Below are 21,119 nucleotides of genomic sequence, written 5' to 3'. Positions count from 1 at the left end.
CCAGCACTTCACAACCCCCTGCGGCTGGCGGAGGAGACCCCCTGAAAATTACAATTAAATCCAAACTCCTCAGACCCCAACAGATCACTTCCCAGCGGGTGCTAATGTGAAATAAAATTAAAGATATATACAGAAAGACAGCGAATAAATAACAGTAAATTACCAAATGGAAAAAATATTATTTAGAACTGTGTGAATTAATTGCCGGCATTGGCTAAAAAGGCTTAACAAAAATTACAAAACACTTTGCCAAAGATGAGAGACCTCTAACCCAAGTCCGTAGAGTTGATTCGATTAACACTCGATAAGCAACTAGTTTTGGATAATTATTCAAAGGCCCATAAATACCAACAGCCCCACTCATATTACAGGTAGGCGAAGATTAATCGCTTGGAATTTATGAAATTTCTTGCCTAATTTGATTAATTAGGCTTCAAAAACACAACAATAAACTCTTTTTTTTTTGGGAGAGATTTGTTCGATAAATAATTACAATTATTATTCGTTATCAGGTGGGTTGTTGGTAGCTGAGCTCAGTGGGAAATATATGTAACTAGGTGATATAATACAGGTGCCTTGATGGCTGTAGTTCCGTCATCGTATGACGTATTTTCTTAGCAGTTTTTGGAACTGACTCATTACTGAGGACTGAGGAATACTATATGATGTAGTAACCGGCGCCGATATGGCTCATTGAGCAAATACTTCGATGAGCTAAGTCATTTTTTGAAAAGTCAGTTGTCTGAAAGCCAGCACTGAAGGAAGTTGTCTGTTCGAGAAATAAAATACCCGAGACTTGGAAAATATTTCGATTAAATACATGGTACGTGAAAGAGCGAATTTATACAAACATTATCATGACGAATTTTTCAACCTTCAGAGCCCATCTGCCTATTCCGATTTTAGCCAAGGTCAAAGTTCTTTCTTAGGCCCTTGACTTTTACATTTTGCAATTTTTCACGCACTTCTTCAGTTTATTTTTTGGCCATAATCATTTTTGTTTTTTTTCTGTTTTTTCGGCACATGCAAACATGATTTTTTGTAGCCTTTCTTTTCATTAAACAATTCTTTATTTTTTGCTACTCTTCTCACATTTTTTTCGCGAACTTTACATTTGCAAAAGTTCATTAACATTTTGTGTGTGTGGCCAAAAGGTAAAAAGATACAAAGTGAAAAAATCCACGCAGCGTTTTCCATTTTAATGAAACTTAGCCTCGTTTTTTTTTTCATTTTTATTTTCAGTTCAATTAATTATGCAAATGGTTACAAGTCTAAAAAAGAACTCTACTGACTGCTCTCCATATTCCCTATTTTGACGAATTCAATTTTAGATTTAGAGCCACTTAAGCGATCAAAACTAAAGGCTGACATTAGAAACTTGTTGTCGGACTAAGCCATAAATTATTTAAATAGAAATTGGTAAACGAAACTCCCCCGAGTGACCCCAATAGTCAGAAAACGAGAAGCAGCCGCAGAATTAGGCAAATTTTTTGCAAAAGAGACTTTTGTCAACTCTCCGCTTGAGGGAATCTCGTGGCGCGAGCCATTCTTTAGCTACTTTCGCTTTTAGGGAAACCCTTGGTTTTGTTACTGTTTTCGTTTTCTAGTTTTTTGTATTTTTCTTTGAATATAATTTATTTGCCTAAATCTTTGTCTCCGCCTCTGGGACCTTCTCTTTCGGTTTAGAAACGTTTTGTGTCAACCACAGAGTTTAACAAATTTTTCATGTTATTGTTGCGGTTTTTAATTGCTGGGATAGCATCCGTAAGATTCGCTTTTGTTTCGGTTATCGCATAATGACAACTATTTGGTACCTTGCTGTGAGCGAAAGTTTCTCTTGCCCCACTGGCCGGACGGATAATTATTTAAGTTTTGTAACAGAAACAGAGCTCTCCCCCGAAAACTAATTGACCATTATTTAAATGATTTTTGTGATTTGTGGAAATGGTTTTTTCAATAGACTTATAATGCGTCTCTCTCTCTTTTTGCTACCTTACTTTCCGGTTATCCAACAGCTAGCTACTCCAACTCCTATTACTTGTAAATCTGTTGACTAAATCCCCAGCCACTTGGGACTCAGTCCCTAGTTGTATCCTCTTGTTGGATCCTTGTGTTTTGTGTTTGACTAACCGGAAACCTTTCCCCTCTCTCTCCCGAACCTCTTGCAGATCTTGGAACCCTAAACAGCCACCACAGCAACATCAGCAACATTGGTGCTACCAGCAACATCATCCCAACAGCAACCATCATCAGCAGCATCAGCAGCAGCAGCAGCAACAGCAGCAAAAAGGCAGCCGAAGAGACGGCGGTTGCCCCACAGAACCGCAGCAAAATGGAGCTGCTGAGCAGCAGCACAGCAGTTGGAGTTACCACCACGACGACAGCCACGCACCACCTGCACCAGGCCACCACCACGAAGCAGCTGCTGGTGCAGGACTACCTGAGCTACGCCTCCCCACCCACCTACTCCCGCCTGCCGCCCGATGGTCATGAGTTTCCGCCCAACTTTAGCGAGCCACTGATCATGCACTCCAGCCACCCCCTCAAAGGCACCACCACCACAGCCACCGCCACCGCCGAGCTGAGCTTTGACAGCCAGCCCGGGAATGCGGCACCACCACTGCCCAAGACAGGTCCCCCGGCCACAGTTCCCCGTAAAGTGTACCGCCAGGATCTGGTCATAAATGTGGAGGCGGCTCCCAGCCCAACCCAGACTACTGGACGGGACTACCAGAGATCTCTGAGCAGTGGACCTGCGAGGAAGCCCAGCGATTGGCGCAAGGATGAGAAGTCGGAGAAGTCGGTGCGCGACAAGATTGCCATGTTCTCCTCCAACAACGAACTGGACGCCATACCACCAGCTCCGACCCCAGCTCCAGTGTCCTCGTTCTCCAGGAAGCCACTAAACCGTAGTAGCGAGAATCTGCTGGACAGCTGCTCCTCCTCGACAGCTCCGTCACTGAAAACCCGCGCCATGAGCGTGGAGAACCTAAACGATGTCCAGCGCCAGTACCAGTTGGCCAAGCAGCTGCCCCAGTTGCACGTTGCCGACTCGATGTACTCTCTGAACACGGTCACGCCCCCTCAGAGCTACGCCTCCCTACCCAGGAGGAGTCACGGAGGATCCTACTCTGCGTCGGGAGTGGAACGGAGGATCAGTTTCTCCGGCGAGGGCGGAGATGCAGCCCACCGAAAGGCAGCCATTACAAATATCCTGGAGCAGCGCCGAAGGAGTTTGTCGAAACTGAGGGGTCTGGTGATCCCCGAGAGGCCTCAGTTGCTGGAACCCATCTTGGATCTCCCAGAGATCAAGAGCCAGGTCAAGGCAGCCAGCGGAGAGGACAGCACAGACAGCGGCTTGGGCGAGAGCCACCGCAGCAGCAGCAACTCCACCACCACAGCCGGCACCAGGAGCAACCAGTTGGGATCGGGCAGCGGGTCGACCAGCAGCTACCGCAGCATCTTCTCCACAAGTCAGAGGCGTCCCTTGGAGCATCAGCTATCCCAGCCGCCGGCCAAGCCACCAAGGACTTCACTGACACCACTGCACCCCAGGACAACTACCTTGCCGCCGCCACCACCACCACTGGATCTGGAGAGCGACACGGATTCAGTGTTCTCCACCACAGCCCGGGTGGCCACACCGCCAGAGAAGTTCGCCCTGACCAGAACCCTGAGCTCCGAGACCAACACTTCGATAGCCAGCTCCAACACTTCCACTCTGACCTCGGGATCTTCGGCAGGATCGCAGGCCAGCTGCAGCTCGTTGGGCAGCACGCCAGCGGTGGACCTAACCCGTCGGGTGCTGAAGAACCAGGTGGGCAGCGGAGGAGAGCCTGTGGTGCTCTCCAGCCGGAAGAGCATCCTAGCTTCGGCCAAGTGCCGCAGTGCCAAGAGCCGCGGCCAGGAAGAGGACAACGACAGCACCGACGGCGAGGCCTGCTCCTTGGCCAACCGCCGGATGAAGCCCATCTCCAGCTACAAGCTGCAGCAGCACCAGCAAGTCCAGCTGGGCAAGCAGCAACTGGTGGTGGACAAGCTGATCAATGTGGCCGCCTATGTGGAGCTCACATCGGACACGGACGACAGCAGCCGGAGGTCAGACACGCCGGCCAAGATCAGTGCCATGTTCATCGACGAGGAGCGCAAGGCCAGCTTCAAGGGCGATCCCACCCAGCAGGCCAAGCTGAAGCCAGTGGAGCCCATCAAGCCCCTACTGCCCCTCCATGTTCCATCTCCGAAGCGGGAGCTGCCCAAGCAGCAGACCACCGCGGAGCTGCGGGAGAAGTTCGAACGAAGTGCCGCCGCTTCTCAAACCCACTCGCCGGTGATCCATAAGATCGCCCCGAAGCCCCATCACGAGCGCTTCTCCTCTCTGGACTCCCTGGCCTCCAGCTCGTCCGGCGTCAGCTCCACTACCCAGAATGTGAGCACCACCCAAGAAACGGCCACGGAATTCGGCAGCTTCTCTTCACTTGGCAGCAACCAGAGCCTGATCACCGCCCAGGATGTCCAGCAGATCGTGGAAGAAGCCGATCCGCCACTGAAGACACCCGAAGCGTTCATCATTGTCCTGCAGAGGGACACGCCCGAGAGCAGCATCGGAATCACCCTGGCCGGAGGATCCGATTACGAGGCCAAGGAAATTACGGTTCGTAGTTGTGCCTCTTCCTTATAGTGTTTCCAATACTAATTGCCTTTATTCTTGGTCCTCCAGATCCATAAAATCCTGAGCAACACACCGGCTGCCAAGGACGGACGCCTGAAGAAGGGAGACCGCATTCTGGCCGTCAACGGAATGAGCATGCGAGGATTGACGCATCGCGAGTCCATTAGTGTCCTCAAGGTAATTAAATCGGATTAAATCGGTGTACATCTCATCTAATTATTTATGTTATACTTTCCAGACCCCCCGTCCGGAGGTGGTGCTAGTGGTGACCCGTTCCGAGTCCCTGGTTGTTAAATCCCTGACCAAGAAGCGTTCCTCTCTGGGATCCCTCAGTTCCCTCAACGAGAAGCCCACAGATCTGGACTACGAGCGCAAACGAAACTACCACAAGGCCTCCAGATCCTTGGACCTGGATCTGGACATTGTCTCTAACGAAGCGGGAGAGTCCCCGGTGGCCACCACCCCCAGCACAGGATCCGTGAGTCCCCAGCAGCCAGCCAGCCTAAGGGATGAGGATACGGAGGCTACGATTGCAGGAATCCGGGCCAGAAGGCAGTTGTCTCGTGGAGATGCCGCCAAGCTGAGCACCAGCGAGCTGCTGGAGCGGGCGGCGGAGGCGAGGAATGCCATTGCAGCGGAAATTCGGGCACAAGGTGAGCTTGGAAGTTACTCTCCACTTTAAGAACATTTTAAAGTTAAACCTTAATTCCAGCTGAAGATGCTGCGGCCAATGGCGGAGGCTCCCGGTGCGTGGAAATTGTCAAGGACAGCTGCGGCCTGGGCTTCTCCATTGAAGGCGGCTTCGACTCGCCACTGGGAAACCGTCCCCTTATTGTCAAAAAGGTGTTCATGGGTAAGAGTCATTTGTCATACGGCTAGGAGCTTGATTAATTAACATTCGGCATTCGCAACTCCCGGACCAGGTGGTGCTGCTCAAAAGACCAACCAGGTGCGCAACGGTGACGAAATCCTGAGCATTAATGGTGCCTCTACCGCCCGAATGACCCGAGTGGACGCCTGGAACTACATGAAGCAACTGCCACTGGGGCCGGTCAAGATTTGCTTTGCCTGAAGCTAAAGGACAATCGAGGAGGAAGACAAAGAGCCAACGAAGGGGAAGAATGCGCCACAATTTTTGTTAGATTTAAGCCTATTACTTTGGTCTAGCCCCTAATCCGGTCCAAGGTCCAACCTTGGGGGTCTTGCCACTCCGGATCGAGGATCGAGAAGCGATTGCGAGCGATTGTTTTGCATTTAAACGAACCTTTAATGTATGCCTAACTTGATAGATATTTAATTTAAAGTGCAATTGTTTAAACTCTTACAACGTTTTGATGCCCATCATATACATACCTACACTATAGCTGATCGATGATTGTACATATAACTAATCGAGACTAATTTACGTATTTAAACTTTTAAACGAAAATTAAGGGCCGCCTTCGGGGCAGTGCTATTTCCTTATACACAACTTATTAATCCACAAAATAATACGAAAAGCAAAAAACACAATTATATTTTATGCCATAAATTATACGGGAACGTTATACATGTATATTATTTTAATTATTATATTATTTAATGAAAAACAAAAACAATGTTTACGTATACAAAAGTATTTGCTAAAAATAAATATATTTGAAAATAACCATGACTTTCGGAACTTACCTTGAAGGCTATCCCTAATCTTAGTCTCATAAAAGAATCTTTAATAAATTCACCTTAGCAATCTTTATTTTTAAAATCTAGTTTTGGATACAACTGCTCGTGCAGTTAACTTTTTGCATATGTTTTTAACAACTTAAAGTAATATTCTTCCTAAGTATTAAGGATAAATTCGAAAGGACTCAGTAGCAATCCAGATCTTTGGAGATTAGCCGGCACCGGCATCTTTGGTTGGCTTGGGTATCAGTTTGGGCAACTGCAGGGTCAGTCCCAAGTGCTGCAAAGGATTCGAGGGGGAGGGTGCCGAGATTGCTCCGTTCGCCTTCTCAGGGGGAAGCTGGCGACGCAGACAGGACTGGTGGTGGTGGGTGGGTGAGAGCGAGTCTCCGGACTCGAATATTTCACCAAGAAGCTCGTACACCCGACGTTTGAAGTACAGCTTCTGGTGGAAGTTCATGTGCTTGATTTCAGGACGCAAGCCCTGCAGGAAGGCATCATCGAAGTCGATGGCAGGCGCTGGGGCAATGACATTAGGCTTAGATGTCTGTGAAAAGGATTTTGATGAAAATTATATTAAATAAAATAATTATAAAAAAAAATAGATATACTTCTACCCACCTTTTCATCCTCCCTGAACTCGTCGGATAACCGCAAACGCTTCTTTTTTCTTGCCACAAACGAGTCCCTCTCGTCCTCGGAATCCTCTTCGGACTCGGTCTTCTCTTCGCTGTCGTGGCTCGGCGCATGCTCCGTATCCACACTGCTTGGCGACCTTTTCATCTCGATGAGAGGCTCGATAGGCACATCCTGCGAGTCGCCGTCCTGACCCGACTGCTCCTGACCCCTGGCCTTTGAGCGGCGACCCTTCAGGGGAACGGGGACCCCGGGAGTGATGTGGTTCTGCAGGAAGAGCAATTCGTTGTTCAAATAATACGTATTCGCCCCATGGTGCAGTTTGATGGAGCGGGCGTAGCTGGTGCGGATGTTTCGCCAGCGTTCCTTGCAACTCTTAACTGAAATAAACATAAAATATTTTAAAATATAAAAGTTATGAATACAATAATTAAGTATTGGATTAAATAACTCACCAGAATTACGCATTTTCTTGGAAATATCCTTCCAGGCTTCATTTACTGTCGACTGTCGCATATAGAATTCATCTGAGCGATCATAGAGACACGGATGGTCGGCTACCAGTCGACAGATCTTGGCATTTATGGCGTAAATATTTGGCGCGGGAGCCACCGGACGGCGACGAGTATTCATGGGGCCTAGAAATTCAAGAAATTGTCTAAATCAAATTGCTTTTGAAATACGCGTCGCCTGCGCGCGCAACAGCTGTTTGGCGGGCCTCCGCGTTGCTGCTTTCGCCTGCTGCAACAACAGTTAATATTGCCGACACCTGAAGCGTTCCTGGCTCGCACTCACCTGGATCCTCTAGCCAATAGATTCACCTAAATTATGGTAATGATTTAACTACAATTCCGGTCCGAGTTGCTGCCGTGTCACCGGATGTTGCTGTTGTTACTCTCACTCTGCGGTACTCGCTCGTTCTCTTTGCGATATTGGTGTTGCTGCCAACAAGTGTTGCTGTTGCAACTAACAGCACGAGAAAACACGAGCTATAGTTGTTATATTGACAGTTCTTGAACAAAACACAAGAGATTGCTTTGGTTGTTGGCGTACATTTTAATTCCAAAATAAAGCAGTTTTGAACCAAAGTGTAAACATTGCAGGGCGGCAGGCAGAAAAAATGTATTGACCACAACAAACTCAACCTTAAGCAAAGACCCGAAACCCCTCTAGTGAATGCCAAGGGGGAAGGTTTGTTGTTCAGCGTTAAACCCTTGAAGAGAGCGGATGTTGCAGTACGCCCCTGGCATCGAAAGGTTTCGACGGAAGAGAACGCCGGTATTGCCAGATCTGGCAAGTGGTTTTGATCACTTAGGAGCTGCCAACCTCTTTATTGTAATTGCAGCAACATTTTATAGATTTAAAAATAACACAATTTTTTTTTAAATAAAGAAAACATTATCTTGACTGTGTGAAATATGGATTTTAAAATTTTTGCCTGAATAGATATAATTTCTTACATTTTCTATATATATAAAATGAAAGAAATTTATAGACCTTGATGTTTAAAAAATTACTATACAATATTGTACTTTTTCTTAAATACATTTTCTTAAATTCATTTGAAATTAATCGAATGTAACAAATTTTTGACATAACATAATAAATAATCAGTCGTCAGCCCTCGCACATTTTTTCCAACCCTAACTTGGCCTGCCAATTCACATTGCATTGCAAGCCCTGTTCTCTCGCTCTCATCGCAGTCACTGTGTGTGTGCGGAACACTCGTTTGGCGTATTCGGAACTGTTTGCGTTTCGTTTTCAGCTGCCGCGCGTGTTGTTGTGTTGTGCGTTGTATTTGCTGCACGATTCTCGTTCGTCGGTCTCTAAATTCGGGTCGAAAACTATCGAAAAGGAAGCGGGTGGCCATGAGCAAAGGCAATGCGGACGTGTTGCTGCTGCGGGCTGTGGCCAAGCAGCCAGCGCTGTATGATCGCACAGCTGAAAATTACAGGAAGCGCCTTCCCTGCGAGAATTCCTGGGACATCGTGGCCTCGGAAACAGGAGAGTCGGGTGAGTTGGGTGTTTGGTTGTGTGAGTGCGAGGGAGACGATGTTGCACGGCTGCGGACAGTGTTGCAAAGCGACTTAGGTTGTCGTGTTGCATGGGATATTTATCGGTAATCGATAACGCAATGCGGGTTGGCAGCACCTCTTCTTTGGCTGTGTTTGCAACTAAGGCTAGTGTTTAAAGTCGCCATCTATTAATTTGAAAATAACGAATAATTATAATGACCTCATTGATTGAACTTGGGCGCAAATAACTTTTCATTAAATATTAACATAATTTTTGAATTATCCTTCAAAGAAAACAAATCACCAATAGAAAAAAATTTTAAACAATATGTGAATATAAATGATTTAATATATTGATTTCCTGAAATATTTAGATCTATGAGTTTTATTACTCTGAAATAAATTTTATAGATAAATATAGATGAAAAGTTTGTTGTATAAAAAAATTTTTTATTTTCTTCTTTAAAATAAAAAGGTTAAATATGAACGTAAAAATTTACATTCATCCTTCAAAAAATACAATACTCTAAAAACTAAATGTATAATTTTTAAAATGTAGTATATATATGAAGCAAAGCTTTTAAAACTTAACACATTGTTTCCGTAATTTTTATATCTGTAGTTAACTTAATAAAATTCAAATACTTCTTGAAGCTGCCCTGTTTGCTAAAAATTCCTTCCTTGAAAATTCATCCTGTATATATTATTAGTAAAAAAATTTTTTTCTATTAAAATTAAATTATTTAAGTATTTTTTTTGTATCGCAGCATGCGTTACTTTAAAAACGGTATCAAATGACAAGTTTACATATATTTTAGTACTTTGCAATACTTCTTTCTGTTCAAATACAACCCTGTGTTTTAACAACACTATTTATCGATAACATCTTGTAGAAAGTTGGATCTATCTAGTTTAACAAAAAGATTTTGCGAATGTCAAAGAATATTAAAACCTCCAGAAGTCTCGCGAGTTTAAAATTGGTGTGCTTTTGTATTAAACTTTTCGCCGAAATCTGATCTTCAATATTATTAGCTTCAATAACTCTGGTGAGTTACATGCACGTGGTCGACTGGGTACCGGTGGTTTCCTCATGGGACATTTGTTGCATTTTCACTTAAAGTAGATTCTTTTTATTATTAATTTTTTTTCTTTGGATATTTCGTGAGAAGACTTCTGCGACTGCGAAAGCTTAATTTTTTTAATACAGTAAGAATTCAATTTTTTTGTCGTATTATATTTTGATTGACAAACATTTTGACAACAGTACTTGCAATGATCTTAAATCTAAGGGTGAAGCTTTGTTTTAATTAAATTATATTGCTAAAAATTCATATTTATGCATAATTGGGTTCCATTGAAAGTTAAAAGCCATCTAGATTCCAGAAACTACTTTTCGAAAGGTGGCAACATTGCCAATACGAAGTCTAACCAAAAATGTGCGAATATTTTCTTTGGTGTGTGTGTTTTTTTTTTTTTTAAATTTTTTTTGTGAAAATCCCAGCAATTTATCAATTTTATTGCTGGTAGCAGATAATACATTAAGACAAATTTTTTTAAGGTTTTTTATTCAAAATTCAATAATGTTATTTTATGGTTGGGCATTTAAACTTGATTTATTCAAAATTGATGAATTATTTTCTAAACTTTTAAGTAAAAGTTAAGTTAACTTTTAGTAACTTAAAAGCAACGTATTTTCATTTGTTTAATATTCAAATTTAACAAATAAAAACATAAAATATAGCATACTTTTGTGTATTAAACTTAAATATAAATTTATTTTTTTATTTATTTAGGAAAAAAGACAAAATAAAACTCTAAACTAAGCTATAACGAAGTAATACTCATTAATATTATGATACTAGTAATTATTCGTTTAAAAATAAAATATATTTATAAATGTCCACTAATGTGTTGTATTATTTTGTCGTATTTTATTGTATTGTGTATATTTATTTGACTTTTAAAATGTTTACATATTTTCACAAAAAAAATTAATGCTAAGAGTAATGCATTTTTTATAATTTTATAAAACCTAAAAATTACTTTTTTTTTACTTAAGAAGAAAAAAATAAAATTAACATTGCACAATCCTAAAAGTATGCAACAAAATATGTAACTTTAATGCTGGCTTGTATATTTGATTATCTCTTGGTAGCTGGGAAACCTGGAGTTTACCTGTAGTTTTTTTATGATTAGCCGACCAATGAGGCCGTGATTTCGAGTACTTTCTCGTACTTAACCCACTCCGGGGGTGGTTGCAGCAGCAGCTGTTGCTTTACATGTACCTGCACATCCCTCCCACTTTAGTACCTGCCTCATCTTCTGTTTTTTTTTTTTATCTCTCTTGCAGTTAATAATTGCAAGCGGCAGTGGCGCCAGATGCGAAATAGCTACACACGGTTTGTGAACTTAAGTGCCCAACGGAAGCGGAACGGACAGCGACGCCTCTCGTATCCCCTTGCGGAGGAGCTGAAGTTTCTGGACCCCCACCTGCATCTGGCTGAGGACGACAGTCGCAGCGAGTCGGATAGGGACAAGGACAGCAATCGGGACAGCTCAAGCAGGGACATCTCACTAGATCAGTCTCTAAAAGCGAGTGTCATAACTGCCGACAAGGCACCTGAGACTCCGGGGATAAGTGAAGATCACAAGAAGGACATCCCTCTGACCGAAAAAGTCGTTGGCGAGGACCAGGAAACCAGATCAGGACCTGCGATAGAACATTCCCGGGAAGAGGTTTCGGAAAAACCAGTAAACGTCACCGAATCTGACACAGCTCTTAATTCGGAAACCGAAGCTGAAGTGAATGTGGAAGAGAATCCCGAGGAGGAGTTGACTGGATTTGGTTTCGAATCGACCCTATCTTTCCAGGAACAACAGACTGTAACCTCGGAGAAGCCATCTGAAGGCGATTCAGTCGAGTCTCCGCGCAGCCAGTCCGAATTTTTTATCAAGAAGAACAACGACTCCCACTTGCTCATCATAGGTAAGAAAAGGGCACCCATTGCGATGGGCGATTCGCGGGATCCCCTGGACGAGAGTGATGACGATTTGGAGACCATCCCTTCTCCCAGTCGACGGGCTGGTCGTCGTCCTCTCCGGGCTTCGATGAGCATTAAGGACATGCCGATCCACAGGTCGGAACTGGGCCAGCGGCTCACCCGCCTGCAGCGCCGCAAATCGCTGAGCATGGCCGCTTTCCAGCGAGCCAGGAGTTCCACGTCCCCAGTCAAGTTGTCGCAGGTGCCTAGGAGCTCTCTGCCCAACAAACAGGGCCAGGTGATGGTGAAGACGATCGCCAGCTCGCGGGACGACATATTCCCCCGGCCGGAGCCCATGGACAAGGCAAACGCGGCCAATGCCCAACAAAAGCGGAGCGTGGGCAGGCCCAAGAAGCCGTTGCAGCCGATGATCCAAAGAATGAAGGAGTTGATAGCCCAGCGTGAGTCCCCGACCCCGAAGTCTCCGGGCCAGTCGTCCATGTCGGTCCAACAGAAGTCGGCCATGGCCTCCAAAACCAACACCAGCACTCCCAGTAATACGTCGACCAGCAACACGGTTACCAGGAAGTCGCCCGAAAATATAACCATGGTGACCTTTAGTCCCATAACCCCTAGCAGCGCCACTGGAACTCCCACTGGCGGTCAGGCCGGAACAGTGGGGACTCCGTTGATCGCGGCCAATTCCACATCCTCACCCATTTCAGTCCAGCCCTACAAGACCCTAACGAAGCGTTGCGAACGCAGCTCTCAAACGGAAAGCCCCAGTCTTAACACTGACGAGCAGTTCCTCGAGATGATCAAGCCCCAAATGATGGAAATGAATCCTCGCCAAAAGATGATGTTCAAGAAGAAGGTGTTTCAGTCGCTCATGGAGACCTTCGATGATGCCACCGACTTTCCAGAGGCCGGGGAACTCCAGCACTTCAACATCAACACTCCGTCGGGCTATGAGCAAGTTTCGGATCCGGAGCTGCGGCTGGTAAGGGAGCTGGTTAGCCTGGTAAGTGCGGCAAAGGTGACGCCTAGGCAGCCCTCACCTCGAGAGCCATCTCCCAGCGCATCCATAACCAATGGAAAGCCGGCGGCACCAGATACGACGCGCCAGCCGCGGGTAGTGCCGCGCCATATGATCCAGAGGGTCTACAAGCCGGGATCGGCCGTGGAGGTGACCACTCCCGTCATGAACGGTCCGGGGCATGAGAAAAAGCTTTTCCGCATCCTCCAGATGAATGGAAAGCCGAATGGTTTGGTGAGCGCCTCGTTGGAGGATCTGCGGGCCAAGGACTCGGCAGAAAGCGGTACATCCGGGTCCATCAAGCTGGTGCATCCCCCGGTCGTCAGTCCCCGTACGTCCACTATTGTGGCGGCTGTTAGGCCCCAAGGATCCTCGATGAACACCTTGTTCGGCCAGCACAGTGCTGCGGCCATTAAGGCTGCCCATCCAAAGCTTCGCATGTCCCGCCGCTACTCCGTTTGTGGATCGGGCAACCCTCCTCCAGGGCCACCTATTGGCCCGATGCCCGCCAATGCCGGAGCCCTCAACTCCAACCTAAATCCGATGGAGGCCGCCATGCTGAAGCGTCGGCTCATAGCTCCCACCCAGGGAATGGTGCCGCCCTTGCAGAGGCCCCGCTACTCCACAGGAGGCGGTGGACAACTGGTGGCCTCACCCAATGGCAACAGCTTGCTGGTCCGCAAGCCTGTAGCCGGAAGTGTGACCGGCATTAACAAGCAGCTCTCGCCCGTCGGCGGATCGTCGGTTCCGACCAAGACTCCACAGATCACCAACGTCCAGGGCAGCGCCTTCAACGACTTTGTGCAGCCGGCCAGCAAGGCTAGCACTGGACCATCCGCATCTTCGAGTTCGGGCCTGGGAGAGGCCAGCTCTGCGAAGGCAGCCATTAAACGGGTGGTTGTCGGCAACAAAACGGTCTCTGCGCCGACCGAGCAGGAACCCAATTCGCGCCAGGGCCGAAGTGATTCGACAGAGACGGCGGCCACCATTGCTGCCGATGATTTCTCCCTAACCAGCCTCAAACGGGAGCCGCTGGATCACATGGATGACCAGGACATTCTGGGCATGTAAAGAGATGCCCATCCTTAAATATATACACGAATCTTAAAGATCTAAGAAACTATAAATATTGCGTTACATTTTTATTTGTAATTCTCTAAAGAATTAAACTAAAAATACACACTGTTGAGGGCGGAATTACCCATTTCATAGAGGATAGAGAAGTTATGATACTTTTCGACATGATATATTGAAAATACAGAATTTTTTTATATTCCTATTATAACCAAAATATTGTTAATAGAAATTGTATCTTCATTTCATTTAGTTTTAAGCCACTTAATATAGAAACATATTTTCAAATACATTTTTTGAACATACTAGTTATTCAATTTAAAATAAAAAATAAAATGAATAATAAACTACATTTATTCGAATGATGAATCAGACATCGGTGTTTTGTTGCCAGTTTGATTTGGAATCCAACTGAATGGGTTATCTTAAATTCAGAAAACACAGGCGGCAATCCTATAAAAATATAAATATAATATAAGCCAAAAGTGTTAAATCCTTCATCCGTCGATGGTCCACCTTAAATTTTAAATCTCTCCGTTGAACTAAAGATGCTTAGAGGCTATGGATATGAAATGCTTAATCGACTTGGGAGTACTTTTGGCGGATGTTACGCTCCTCTAGAGGTCCAGGCCGGGTCCTGGCCGACATATTAATAATGCATTCTGCACCCCTGGACGATCTTGATCTCTCTGGTGTTTGTGTAGCTTTCGGAGTTTGGTGATTACTTGAACTATTCGCATCCTCGAGAGATGATCCTTCTTCGGAAACTGCAGGAGGTGGCTGTCGCCAGCGGGCATTCAACTGAACAATTTTTGCGTAGAACTCTTTCTGGTACTCTAGGTATTGTCGGCGGTGCTTGATGTACTTCTTGATGAAGTTGACCTCCTGCTCGAAAATGAGGATCTTTGGGGCTCCGTTCTCGTCGTGTGGTGGGTACTGGAGCACTTCATTAGTGGAGCTGGGTTTCTTCGAATGATAATCCAGTTGCAAGTCCTTTAGTTCTGTGATTCGATCCTGATACTCTTCAATTTGCAACACCAATGACAGAATCAGCTGCAGGGAGACGTCCTGGATGATGCTATCCTTAGCCAGGCCAGCTAAAGACGGTGGAGACACCACCACCGATGGTCTCACCTCCTCCATCTCCGACAGGAGCTTCTCTTCCAAGGACATGACCCGCCGCTGGATCCTGATGTTGGCCCTCAACTGGTGTCTCTCAGATCGCATGCACGACTTAAGATGAATGAATGTGGCTTCCATCATCTTGTATTCCCGAGGATCGAGTTCTTCGGGTAGAGTTTGCTGTGACTTCTCCAGTCGCTTGGCCTCCGGGCCGTTACTACGCAGCGCATTCATCTCCTCGTCCAGCTCCTCCGGTATGGCCGCCAGTCCGATTTCATTTGTGTCCACACTGTCCCCGTCACTATCTCTGTCCTCTGACGCGACCTCAAACTCCTCGTCGTCCAGGACATTGTTCAGGTCCTCCTGCAAGTTCTCCAGCTCATCCATATTCACCATTGGACCCTCCTGTTGTCCATTTTCAAAATCTTCCAAGTAATCGTGCATTATGTTGGATTCTAGTTAGATATTTGGTTGGTTGTCGTGATGTTGACTCGTTCGTGTTTCAAAATGTTATGGATGTTATGGGAAAAATGGATAACATGTTTCCAAAAAAAGATCTCATGGCATGCCTAATTCCAATTTTTGTCACTTATATCTGAAGTTTAGAGCCTAAACTACTTGATTATCTTATCACAATGCCACGTATTGCCAAAAACTGATATGAATCATTGCAGTTTAGGTTTCTGATGCAATTTCATAAACAAAGGAAGCCTGGAAAGAATGTACATACGTGTAACTGTCCTCTAGCCACCACGTCATCGATGGGCAGACGATTAGATAGCTCGGTAATTCCGATAGACTGGAGAATTCCTATTCGGTGTTTCCGAACCAAGAGAGCAAGGGCCTCAGTCCGAATCTGCAAAAGGGCTTTAGTGCGATGCCAGTTCTACTGCGTGGTCATCGCTTCCCGTTTTCGGTGAACCACCGGCTAAGATTTACAAGGCACCACCGGACAAAGTCGGTGGCTCTCCTCGCACCCCCTGCCGTAATCTGGAGAGGCACGGAGGCTCTATCGGGGCCGTAAATAAGGTGGCCGTGTCCGATAAGGTCGCTATAAAACCTCTCCTCAAGTGGCCGAGTGGCTCAGTCGAATTCGAGACATTATAGCCATCATGCGATACTTTGCCGTTTGCGCCCTCCTCATCCTGCCGCTCGTCAGCGGAGGACTCGTGCCCCACCGCCCCGTTAGGCACATTGCGATGTACGAGATCCACCCCAACCACCACAATCCCCAGATGGAAGGTACAAGGTGCTAGGAACTACCATAAGGGCAAAAATTAATTAATTTTTTCTTTCAGTCATTGCCCAGAATATGCAGGCCATGTTCCAGAACATGATTCCCGACATTTCGGCCGCCATTGATGCCATGGATATTCCGGACATGTCCGTCCAGGCTGATGCCGGAGTTCTGCCCGACATGTCCGTTGCCACCGACGCCGACGATACCCCCAGGAGGCGCCCTGCCCACTTCAAGGTCGCCCCTTTGACTAGGGTGGCCGCTCCCTGGGTCTCCAAGATCCCCGACATGTCTGTCCAGGCCGATGCCGATCTTATCCCAGACATCTCCGTTGCCAGCGATGCCGATGTGACCCCCAAGCGTGCCAGTTTCGCCCTGAAGAAGCCCCTTCTGTCGAAGGTCTCCGGATCCATTCCCACTGTCGATGCTGATCTGATCCCTGACATCTCTGTTGCCTCTGATGCCGATGAGACTCACAAGGAGGAGGTTCTTCCCGGTCTGAAGGCTCTGCCCAAGATTGCCAAGGTTTCTGGTGCAGTTCCTGTCGATGCCGATCTGATCCCTGACATCTCCGTGGCCTCTGACGCCGATGAGACCCCCAAGAAGGTGGTTGCTCCCGGTCTGAAGACCCTGCCTGTGCTGTCCAAGGTCTCTGGAATGGTTCCTGTCGATGCCGATCTGATCCCTGACATCTCCGTGGCCTCTGATGCCGATGAAACCCCCAAGGAGGTGGTTGCTCCCGGTTTGAAGGCCCTGCCCCAGCTCGTCCAGGTTTCCGAGCCCAGGAAGCTGATCCAGAAGCACTTGCCCGACATCTCCGTGAAGAGCGATGCCGACTTCGACCCGAAGCAGACCCTGGCCGCTATCTTGGCCAAGCTGCATTAACTGACTTCGGGTTCCACCAGCAGTCCCGTGGCTGATTAAATCGATAATCATTCATATCTAACCGGTTGTGTGCTTTTGTATTCTTAAGTTTTTATATGATTGCTATTAATCACTTTTCGAGGAGAACGATGCGCAGCTGTTATTGTTTTAGTTTTCTTATCGGAGATGGGCCTGAAGAGGTCTGATTGGTTTGATTTAATATAAGTTTCCTATCAGACGGGCTAGTTGTCACTGCTGGAAAGCCCAACACGTCAGCTTCTTTTTATTTTTAACCAAAATAATAGGTTTTCGTCTTCCAGTAATGTACCATTTAATATTAGTTTCTAAGAGAATATGAGCCTCATCTCTTCTTATTTATCTCGGACAGCTATAAGTAATTTATATAACTGCCTCAACTTGACCTCTGGCATCTTTGTAACAGACAGCTCCCAGAGAAGAGAAGACCAGCAGACATAATCCAAGTTCAGCCTTTGCATGTTGGCCAGAAAGAAACTGATTAGTTTTGGCCCTCGACTAACAAATAAAATTAGTTTTTTTGGTCAGGAGTGATGGGGCGAGTGGGTCGGGGGCATTGTATTGTATCGCCTGCTATTTATAAAAAGGAATTAACGGCAAAAACCGGACCCAGGCACACACGGACTCACCAAAGTGGCCCGAATGTGATCCCAATGTGGCACATGGCCATAAACAACGCGGGGGTGCGGAGGATATTAGTAATAGAGCTGACGGTTTGGAGACTTTTTTCTTCAAGTTCATATTATTTATAAAAAATAAAGGCCTTAACAAAGGTAAGGTAGTATAACATATAACATTAAGGGGCTTCAAAATCATTTTTCATTTATAATTTGGTTTTAAATATTATTGCTTTGGAAAACGTATTTTTGTTGAGGCAAACAGAGTGTTATTATTTAATAAAAAACCTTAAAAATAGCCTCCCATTCAGCCTTAATTTTAGTTAAATTTTTCGGCATCTCTGGTTAGTTTTTTGCAAGAGTTGCCGCAAAGTTTTTGCTGCCACTGCCGTTGTGATTTTCACACAAAAGTGCTAAAGCGGCTACTAAATTACGTGCTCATGTGTTCTAGTTGGAGCCGCCACACCGCCCCCGCCACTGCCACTGCCACTGCCACTACCACTACCACTACCACCAGCACCCTGCCCCCTCTGTGGAGTGACTCCTTTTTGCATTGAGAGCAAATCGCATTTGGAGCCGCTAATGAACCGCAGTGGTCCCGACCAGGAGGCGTCCATCGAATGGGTTCTGCTTTTGGTTTCTGGTTTTTGTTTTTGGGACCGTCACCGCTACTCTTTTACCTTTTGCCGCATATTCAAACGCAAACGTAAAAATACCGTTTAAAAGTGTAACAATGCTGTTAACTATTGTGGGCAGGCCCATGGATTGAATTGCATTGCATGGGCGGTGGTGGGGGCTGCCCAATCAAGGGGGGGCGTCCACAACAATTGGTGCTTGATTAAGATGAGTTATGTAGTGCATTCCTGCAATGTGTGTTTTGTGTGTGTGCCAATAAGGGGGGAGACTGGAGAGGGGTTCTGCCAAAAATTCCAATCAAGTCCAATTTGGAGCCTCATCAGACAAAGAGCCATAGTTGGGTGCTCTGTCAGAAGCTTACAGCGTTTCCAGTGAACAATAACTAAACCTCCGACAGCAGGGATCCACAAAACTTAACACTGATTAAGGGGTTTAATTTTTGTAAATCTCCCTCCCAAGGTTTAATGTCAGCCAGGATCATAGTTTAAAAAATATTTGTAATGGAGCAGATTAAGAAGCTCAGTTCTAGGATCAACAATGCCCAGAATCTCACAACTTCAGTCACATGCTCTGTGTTGGCTGGGAAGGTTTAAGTTTCTGCTGCCTCTGCGGCTTTGCAGCTGTCGCAGCTGATGTCCTCGCCCCTCCATCGCTCCTCGCAGTAGGAGGGTCCTTGCCGCTGGCTGCACTTATTACAAAACTTTTAACTTCATCCCGTTTTGCATTTTCATTTATTTCGCCGCCTTTCATTCACTACCGGTTTCTTGTTGTTGCTGCTTAAGCATATCACTTCACCCATTTCTTTGGGTTTCCTTCCTCGTCCTTTGCACTGAAAAAAAAGTGTAGTGTTTTCAATTATTTTTAATAAACTGACAAATTTATTATCCTAATAACTCATTTAATCAGGTGGATAGCCTCTCTAACCTAAGTCTTAAATGTTTTTTATAAATTTTATTCCAGTGTATTGTATATTCCATTTCCCACAGTTGGCCCAAACTTTTCTCCTGCCGTTGCTCCTTGATTTCCATACTGCATTTCGCCTTTGAACTTTCATCTCCTTTATTTTGATTTTTTTTTAAAGAAACTTTTGCTTTCAGATGGACCCGAGTAAAGTATACGAGTATTTCTTCAAAGGGTATGTTTGTAATCAAATGTATATTGCAGGAATTCATCCTGCAAAGAATCGAAGCTTTGGTTTTCTTAATTCACTTTTCCTTCCCATTTTCTTATCGAAAACTTTTTTAATTTTAAAGAACTCCGGAGGAACGGTGTTGGCATCGCCGTTGATCTCTGAGGTATGTGATCTCCTGCAAAGGCACACGAAAGGGGTCACTTCTCGGGCTAACCTTTCGCTAATGACTTCCTTGTCCACCAGATAAGCCCAAAGTGCAACATCGTCGACCAACTGGCAACAGCAAACACTTTAAGAATGTCCAACAAACACGCGAAGAAAGAAAACAAACTTGCTAAGCAGCAACATCATTTGGAAAGTTTGGAGGTTCGGCTACTTTTCGTCAGATGGCGCCAGATGAAGTGTTGGAAAATTCAAAGATATTTGAAATAATGTTTCTTTAAAAAGTAATATTTGGGAGAGGTTTGAAAAGCAGACAAGTTTTTGGAATATTTGAATCTGCTGTTCTATTTTATGAAATAAAAAATAAAACTCGATTTGTTGTTATTAATAATGGTAATAATTAAAATAAATTAATAAACATATTTAATAAACAGTTTTATTTCACATTCCTACTATTAGTCTCAACTTAGCCACTTACAATTTTATTTTTTCTGATGCTTATCTTAAATGTGCCTGCAACTTTCGCTTGTCACATCCGTCTTATTCATGTTTACAATTAAATAATTCCAGTAAAAAACGTCAGCTTATAAGGATACTTTAACGAATTTCCCATAATCAAATTTAAGTTGTGTAAAATTATATAAGTAATTTTCTGCCATTTTTTTTGGGACTTGCCAATTTCGTGCTCGTGACCTGCAAACGATTCATCTTCTGTGGGGGAATTGCAGGTTTTCTTGTTAAATTTTTTCTTTTTTGGTAAAACCAAATTTAATTAGCCAACGATTTCATAAAGTTGTGGGTAGTTGGTGGGGGATTCGCTGGGACTGCTGGTTGCTGCAGTTGCAACTTTGACATTTTGCCGCATTAGCAAACGATTGCCGCAGTACGTGATGTCGTGGGGGATGCCCCTCTCATCCTCCTCCCCAACTCTCTTGTGCACTTTTCTGCTCCTCTTGTTGCCCCATCGCGCCTGGCCTTGGTATTTTTATTTTATCTTTTTTTCGGTTAGCATTTTCGGTTTCGGAGTTTTTTCAGTATTTTGGCTGCAGGTAATAAATATTTTATTAGACGCTGTGTGAGAGGTGTGCAAAATTTACACCACCGCCAGGTGAGCTTAGGAGCGGAGAACGGTGGCACACTGTGAGTGGCCCTTTCCCGGCTGAGTCATTGGCGGGGATTTGCATTTTTGGCCATAAAAATTCGAGTTGGCAGCTCTTTCTGGCTTCCCATTTATGGCGGA

General features: G+C 45.3%; 5 protein-coding genes across 10 annotated transcripts in view; 3 read left to right on the top strand and 2 right to left on the bottom strand.

Annotated features, from left to right (window-relative positions):
* Positions 1 to 6,317, top strand: part of LOC6507824 (serine-rich adhesin for platelets) — a 105,246-nt gene extending 98,929 nt beyond the window's left edge. For all 4 annotated transcript variants that reach the window (XM_014909997.3, XM_014909998.3, XM_014909999.3 and 1 more), the window contains 5 exons: positions 2,169 to 4,651; positions 4,718 to 4,846; positions 4,908 to 5,322; positions 5,382 to 5,522; positions 5,593 to 6,317. In XM_014909997.3, the coding sequence (XP_014765483.1) occupies positions 2,169 to 4,651; positions 4,718 to 4,846; positions 4,908 to 5,322; positions 5,382 to 5,522; positions 5,593 to 5,741 (3,317 nt within the window). In that variant the 3' untranslated portion in view covers positions 5,742 to 6,317. The remainder of the gene's footprint in view (positions 1 to 2,168; positions 4,652 to 4,717; positions 4,847 to 4,907; positions 5,323 to 5,381; positions 5,523 to 5,592) is intronic.
* A 71-nt stretch (positions 6,318 to 6,388) lies between these two features.
* Positions 6,389 to 8,300, bottom strand: LOC6507234. Of its 2 annotated transcripts, XM_001956385.4 has the most exons (4): positions 7,763 to 8,300; positions 7,423 to 7,605; positions 6,953 to 7,347; positions 6,389 to 6,878 (listed from the first exon to the last, which is right to left on the bottom strand). In XM_001956385.4, exons 2-4 carry the CDS (start codon positions 7,598 to 7,600, stop codon positions 6,543 to 6,545), a joined length of 909 nt encoding a protein of 302 aa, XP_001956421.1. In that variant the 5' UTR covers positions 7,601 to 7,605; positions 7,763 to 8,300; the 3' UTR covers positions 6,389 to 6,542. The 2 variants fall into 2 exon arrangements, with proteins under 2 accessions (XP_001956421.1, XP_032309990.1); XM_032454099.1 differs by lacking the exon at positions 7,763 to 8,300 and having other exon boundaries at positions 7,423 to 7,625.
* Positions 8,301 to 8,380: 80 nt separating this feature from the next.
* On the top strand, positions 8,381 to 14,447 carry LOC6507825. Of its 2 annotated transcripts, none has more exons than XM_001956386.4 (2): positions 8,381 to 8,980; positions 11,333 to 14,447. In XM_001956386.4, exons 1-2 carry the CDS (start codon positions 8,836 to 8,838, stop codon positions 14,068 to 14,070), a joined length of 2,883 nt encoding a protein of 960 aa, XP_001956422.1. In that variant the 5' UTR covers positions 8,381 to 8,835; the 3' UTR covers positions 14,071 to 14,447. The 2 variants fall into 2 exon arrangements, with proteins under 2 accessions (XP_001956422.1, XP_014765486.1); XM_014910000.3 differs by lacking the exon at positions 8,381 to 8,980 and adding an exon at positions 9,853 to 10,028.
* On the bottom strand, positions 14,405 to 15,779 carry LOC6507233. Its single transcript, XM_001956387.4, has 2 exons — positions 14,590 to 15,779; positions 14,405 to 14,526 (listed from the first exon to the last, which is right to left on the bottom strand). Exon 1 carries the CDS (start codon positions 15,637 to 15,639, stop codon positions 14,650 to 14,652), a length of 990 nt encoding a protein of 329 aa, XP_001956423.1. The 5' UTR covers positions 15,640 to 15,779; the 3' UTR covers positions 14,405 to 14,526; positions 14,590 to 14,649.
* A 345-nt stretch (positions 15,780 to 16,124) lies between these two features.
* LOC6507826 lies at positions 16,125 to 17,452 on the top strand. The gene is made up of 2 exons (XM_001956388.4): positions 16,125 to 16,437; positions 16,494 to 17,452. Exons 1-2 carry the CDS (start codon positions 16,308 to 16,310, stop codon positions 17,315 to 17,317), a joined length of 954 nt encoding a protein of 317 aa, XP_001956424.1. The 5' UTR covers positions 16,125 to 16,307; the 3' UTR covers positions 17,318 to 17,452.
* Positions 17,453 to 21,119: the final 3,667 nt, after the last annotated feature.

The sequence above is a fragment of the Drosophila ananassae genome, chromosome 2R (assembly GCF_017639315.1).
Source record: "Drosophila ananassae strain 14024-0371.13 chromosome 2R, ASM1763931v2, whole genome shotgun sequence".
NCBI classification, from domain to species: Eukaryota; Metazoa; Arthropoda; class Insecta; order Diptera; family Drosophilidae; genus Drosophila; species Drosophila ananassae.
This window is presented reverse-complemented; position numbering and strand designations above follow the sequence as displayed.